A 6,386-nucleotide genomic window follows, 5' to 3' on the forward strand; every position below is an offset into this window, starting at 1 on the left:
AAACACATGTCTAATTGTACTGACCTAGATCCCTTGCTTACTCAAGTTTTTGCAAAAAATTAAACTAAGCCACAACATGTAAACGTAGTTAATAACAATAATCAAGTCGCAGGAATGACGTGTTATAATTGCAAACGTCAAGGTCACTTGATTGCAGACTGCAGAACGCATTGTGTTCAATACATAATAGTTCATCTAATTCATATAGGCGATGCTATTCGCGTAATCAACAACAGAATCCTAGAAACACGCAGTCAATTCCACAGTCAATTCCCTATGGAAATAAAAAGAAAAATCCTCAGTTCAATAAGAAGAGGCAGCCAAACGTCAATGCAGTTCAAAATAAAAAACAAACAAATAGTGCTTCAAATAACTCTGATCCTGGGCCGTCTAGCCAGAACTCGCAAGGTCAGACTAATTTTCAGAATGTGCAGAGCATAGCAAATACCACATAATTAACTCCAATGGGGAAGAGAGTGATGTTGGGTCATTCGTATCAACATCAGTAGTATCAAATGATCCATTTAATGTTTAATCAGATCATTGTGAGGCAATAGATTTTTGTATGAAACACACGAAAGGATCAAATAAATCAGTGCAGGCTCCCGTAGATTTGCAACAAATTCACACAATAATAAGCCAAAATGAGTTACGACCAACATTATATGCTGTAAATTTAGAACACTGATCCTTTACATTATTTTTTGACTCTGGTAGTCCACGTAATATCTTGGATTTTAGGACTCATCATTTGTTATTTTCGAACTTCCCTATAGAGAAGTCCGGAGTAAGGCTCTCGGGTATAGGAAATAATGAATTAAATGTAATAGGCATAACTCTTGTTAAGTACAAGGTCGGTAAGCGCATGTTTACCGATACCTTTGTCATTGTACAAAACATTGATATGTATCCAGCTGTAATTATAGGATACCCGTCTAAGGGCAATCAAAACATTATCTTAGCCCCTGCCAAGCACGGCGAGTATATCAAAAGAAACTTCTATAAGTCTTCTAATACCTTAAAATCAGTTTTGAATAAAAAGGAGACGACAAATAAAAACAGTAATGTATGTTGAAGAACCAATCACTTGTCTCATTAATAAAGAAATAATATACGCGACCTAACAGAATTCTCGTTCACCCGTAATATCATCTAGCACGCAATCTATCGAGACGAACGTAGCTTCGAATATAATAGCGCAAGTAAAGAAAACGTTACCAGGATCTGAAATATTAATCCTTTCCGACACTTTGAAAACGAAAGGATTGTCCGTCACACAAGCTATTTATACAATGTAATATTGAAGTCTGTAGTCATTTAATTACCATTTTAGTAATTCACAAAAATCAATATATCTTGGATGTAGAAATTTATGAACATCGTATTCTTACCGTCGCTGAAATCAATCATGATGATTTCTCCACTACGGATGGATCCTTAAAAAAAACAAATGTTATCGAACATCAAATAAGGTTAAAAGACAAGCAGAAAATTATCTATGTACCCTCGTACAGACTCCCTATGAAATTCCAGAATGTGATAAATGATGAAGTAGGTAAAATGCTAGAAGAAGGAGTCATTAGGAAATTGAACCGCCCTTATTATTTTCCATTAATAGTTGTACCTAAAAAAGATCAAACATGGCGTATCTGCGTAGACTTCCGCTGCTTAAAATAGGAAACGATCCCTGATTAATTCCCAGTGCCATGTACTGACGATATTTTATCTTTGTTAGGTCAAAATAAATATTTTGCCAGTTTGGACTTACATAAAGGCTTTCACCAGATATCATTAGAAGAAGATAGTATCCCATACACTGCCTTCAGCACAGCCAGGGGACATTATGAATGTTTGCATATGCTTTTCGGTTTACGTTGTGCTCCCATAACATTTCGTAGAATGATTAACATAGTGCTTGGAGACTTACTAGGGGATATATTGCAAGCCTATATGGACGACCTTGTAATCTTTTCTAATACCTTAAAAGATCATCTAAGTAAACTGGAACTAGTACTACAGAGACTAAGACAGCATAAAGATTAGTAAGTGTGAATTCTTCAAAACAGAATTAGTCTATTTAGGTTTTACGGTGTCTAGCCAAGGTCTTAAAGTAGTCCACGCTAAGGTGTCGGCTATCCGTAACTTTCCGATACCTACTAATGTCAAGGGAATACAGCAATTACTGGGGTGTAGTGGATATTACAGGCGTTTTATACGCAATTATTCAATAATAGCCGCTCCCCTAACTGATCTTACGAAGAGGGGCGTAGATTTCATATGGTCTGAGCAGCATCAACAGGCATTTAATACCTTGAAAGATGAACTGTGTAGTTTTCCTATCTTAAAATTTCCTGACTTCGGTAAGGAATTCTTCATTGCAACAGATGCCTCAGACCTAGGAGTAGGTGGGGTATTGCTTCAGCAATATGAAAAACAGTTTTTCCCGATAGCTTTTTATTCACGTAAACTGAGAACTTCCGAAAGTAAGTATGCAGTAATAGACAAGGAAGGTGTAGCTATTGTTGATTCATTAGTGCATTTCAAGTTCATAATATACGGTTATCCCGTCAAGGTTCTTATTGATCGTAAACCCCTAACCGACTTCTTTAACACTAGAACGGCCGCTGATGGTTAACCCCCTAGAACGACCAAGCGGTCAAAATGACCGCACATGAATTTCCTCTGCAGTTAGTCTATTATTTTTTAATTTATAATTCCTAATTTATTTTTGGTAACTTTTGATCATTCTTGGATAATGAAAAACGGTTCATGAAATAAACAAGCTGTGTTTTATTTAAACCAATGCCATTGAAGGGTACAACTATTTTTGTTCAATAGGAAAACTCAATATTAAAGAATGAAATCAATAAAGATTACAATTGCTATAATAACTAAAAAGGCTGCTGAAATTTAAATATCGACATGGATACAGAAAAATACAGGTAGGTTCTATGCACAATATTCACATAAACCCTCTTACACATACATAAAAAACACACACATACACACACAAACATATATATATATATATATATATATATATATATATATATATATATATATATATATATATATATATATATATATATATATATATATATATATATATATATATTATGTGTGTGCTTGTATATATTTCACTACAATCCTTACAATGTATGATTTACTGTTTACATTTTACACAAATGATTTTCTTGATGACAATGTTTGTACATTTCCCACATACAAATTTTTTGCACTTACAGCAGATTTCTGTTGTCTTATTCCCTTTACACTGTCTTATTTGGCATTGTTTCCTCTTGTTTGAGGTATTTGAAACATTTGCGTCAGCATAAGTATCAGCCTCACTTTCACTGTTTCCTTCGGCATGAATGTTCTTGAAGGTTTTCTGAAGTTCTTCAGCTAACCGAAGAATAAAATCACGACGGGAAATTAGTTCACCTGTGACTTCTTTGTAGATAATCCAGGCATTGATACCAGAAAAATCTAATATATTATAAAAGACTTGGACAGGCCATCTGCGTGAAGCGGCTTTTGTAGTGTATAATCTTGCCATTTGATCCACGACATCAACTCCAAATTTCGAATTATTGTAGTAACTAATGGTGTCTGGAGTTATCTTGGAATCATTTCCAATTTCTACCTTCTTATGGACTGTACTAAGTAAGAGAACATTTTTATTTTTCTTGCACTGATACACTGTCAAAGTGCACTGATTATGTTTTAGTATCTGTGAGCTGTACTGCTTGTCACGGGTATTTCTTATGGAAATTGGGATCTCCCTTCGTATACGGTTCACAGTCCCGACAAGGCTTGTATTTTTAGCAAGCAATTTTTCAGCTAACTTCACAGATGTGAAAAAGTTATCAGTGGTCACATTTCTCCCTTTCCCTGTATATGGTTCTGTGAGCTTGAGAACGACGTATTCCGAGAGTGGTTGGTTTGATGGACGACTCTCGTCTTTTCCAAGATAAGGGAATCCATTTAGAAGGTATTTTGATTTTGCGTCGGCCACTAGCCAAAATTTTATTCCAAAGTTGTCAGGCTTAGTGGCAATATATTGGGTAAAAGGACACCTGCATTTTGTTGGAAATAATTGCTCATCTACGGTTATATTTTCACTAGGCCTATAACAAGAAATACTGTTTTTGATGAATCTGTCCCAAACTTCTGAAATCATAGCAAATTTGTCAGTTTGCATTCGAATGGATCGTGATGATCGAATATCAAATCTTAGGAATTTCATAATTTCCTTGAAACGTGCTCTTGACATTGTCTCTTGGAAAAAGGGAGGCCCCCATTTTACTGACCAAAGGTTTTCAACAGATTGTCCTTTTGCAAGAACTCCTCTGGCATACATAATGCCTATAGTAGCATAAATCTCTTCAAATGATATGTTCCAAGTCTCATCATTCAATTTCATTCTCGCTTCAGTTTCTGTACACTTTTGTATGTGTTTGATAATGAAGTCATCTATCAATAATCTGAAAGAGCTCAGAACTTGTCCAGGAAAAACTTGACGTTTGGCAACGGATGTTGGTCCCGGTGTTTCTCGTATTATGTTTTGGGCGGTAATTCTCCCGGCATTGACAAGATTCTGGTCAATACTTTCCCATCGTGTTCCATCCTTGCCATCAGAATAGTAGTAGAAGTTGTTTGCACATCTAGAGTATCTTCTTTGTTTGAAAGAGCAACAGTGCTTTGCAACTGTTCGTTTTCATTACCACTGTTGTCATGATAATCATCAGATTCAGATGAACTTTCTTGATTGGGGATATACTCATTTTCTTCATCTTCAGATATCGGATCTCCTTCAGACTCAGATTCAGATAGTGTCGACAAATATGTCACAATTTCATCATTGGACAGAGAGCGTTTGTTCGACATGTTTAGACTCTAGTACTTCAGGGGAAACTGACTGAATTTCAATAACACGCCGCCAGACTAACAGGCGCCGGGAATACACGCTGCCAAACGTTTTGACTGGGGCACCACCATAATTACCATTGTATTGCTGCCTAGCGGTCAAAATGACCGTTCGGTCGTTCTAGGTATTACCTAATATATCTCACAGGATTATAGCATATCTTAATTTTCAATTATTATCAATATATATCATGAAAAGTTAGGAAAAGTCAATGAGTATCAAGTTTGTAGGGGAAAGATTATAATAGCTCTATGCATCCGAAAATCAAAATGCGGTCAAAATGACCGCTTGGTCGTTCTAGTGTTAAAGGCTTTAGTCACAGCCCCAAATGAACTCGGTGGCCTTTGATCATCCAAGACTTTGGTGTGAGGATCGGGTATTTACCAGGGAAAGCAAATATCATTGCTGATGCATTATCACGCAACCCCGTGTCAACTTGTACGGAGCCATTAGCTGAATTAATAGATATATCAACATCCATGCCTATTGTTAAAACTGTATTTGAACAGGAAGATCTGGGCTGGAGTGCTGAATTATTACAGACTGAGCAAAGAAAAGATCAGAAATTAGGAAAAATCATAAATGCTTTGAAAGGAATTCCTAAGGAAAAGGAATATATAAAGTATACGCAGCAGAATTATATAATCAAGGACAATATTCTGTGTAGATCCGTGACAAGGAAAACCTGTAATACACCACATGTGACTAACGACCAGGTAGAGGTACCAATCTCACTTATATCCACTGTCCTAAATTAGTTGCATGCAAATCCATTGCATGGACACCTGGGGTTCTCCATAATGTCACAAAAAGCCAAATCATTGTTTTATTGGCATACGATGCTTACAGATATAAAAAAAAACACATAGCTAATTGTCGCACTTGTCAGGAAAACAAAGGGCACACGAAAACACCTGTCACCCTAGGGGCTTATCCCGTGCCCAATCAACCGTTCAAAAGAATACATTTAGATTTATTAACAGGATTTTACGAGTCAGACAGAGGAAATAAGCACCTCTTAGTAATTGTAGATGCTTTGACTCGATATACAGAACTGATAGTGCTTAAAACTAAAACTGCGATTGAATGCGCTAGGAAGTTTTACGAGTGTTACATTTGTAAACATGGAATTCCACGCATGATAATCTCAGACTCGGGTGGAGAATTTGATAATATTTTCCTTAACTCATTGTGTGAATTCCTTAGCATAAAGAAAATCAATACCATGATCTATCACCTAGAGTCGAATGAGCTAGTGGAAAGAGCGAATAGGAAGGTTTTAAACATATTAAGATTAACACTAGGGGGATCAGACCCCTACTGGGATATTGCAATACCTGAGGTACTAAGTACTCTGAATCACTCATATCATATATCAATTAAAATGTCACTGCACGAGGCATTGTAAGGTACCCCAGTTACAACGCCTTTCCATGTATTAACGCCATCAACTAATTTA

The 6,386-nt window shown here is 36.2% G+C and overlaps 1 protein-coding gene across 1 annotated transcript; it reads right to left on the reverse strand.

The window, feature by feature from the left end:
- Positions 1 to 3,163: 3,163 nt before the first annotated feature.
- Positions 3,164 to 4,246, reverse strand: LOC137659848 (piggyBac transposable element-derived protein 4-like). Its single transcript, XM_068394632.1, has one exon. The coding sequence runs from the start codon at positions 4,244 to 4,246 to the stop codon at positions 3,164 to 3,166; it is 1,083 nt and encodes a 360-aa protein (XP_068250733.1).
- Positions 4,247 to 6,386: the final 2,140 nt, after the last annotated feature.

This window comes from Palaemon carinicauda, chromosome 20 (genome assembly GCF_036898095.1).
Source record: "Palaemon carinicauda isolate YSFRI2023 chromosome 20, ASM3689809v2, whole genome shotgun sequence".
NCBI lineage: Eukaryota > Metazoa > Arthropoda > Malacostraca > Decapoda > Palaemonidae > Palaemon > Palaemon carinicauda.

Excerpts from the sequence above, each read along its gene's own strand:
- LOC137659848 (XM_068394632.1), bottom strand. The coding sequence starts at position 4,246 with ATGAAATTCCTAAGATTTGATATTCGATCATCACGATCCATTCGAATG.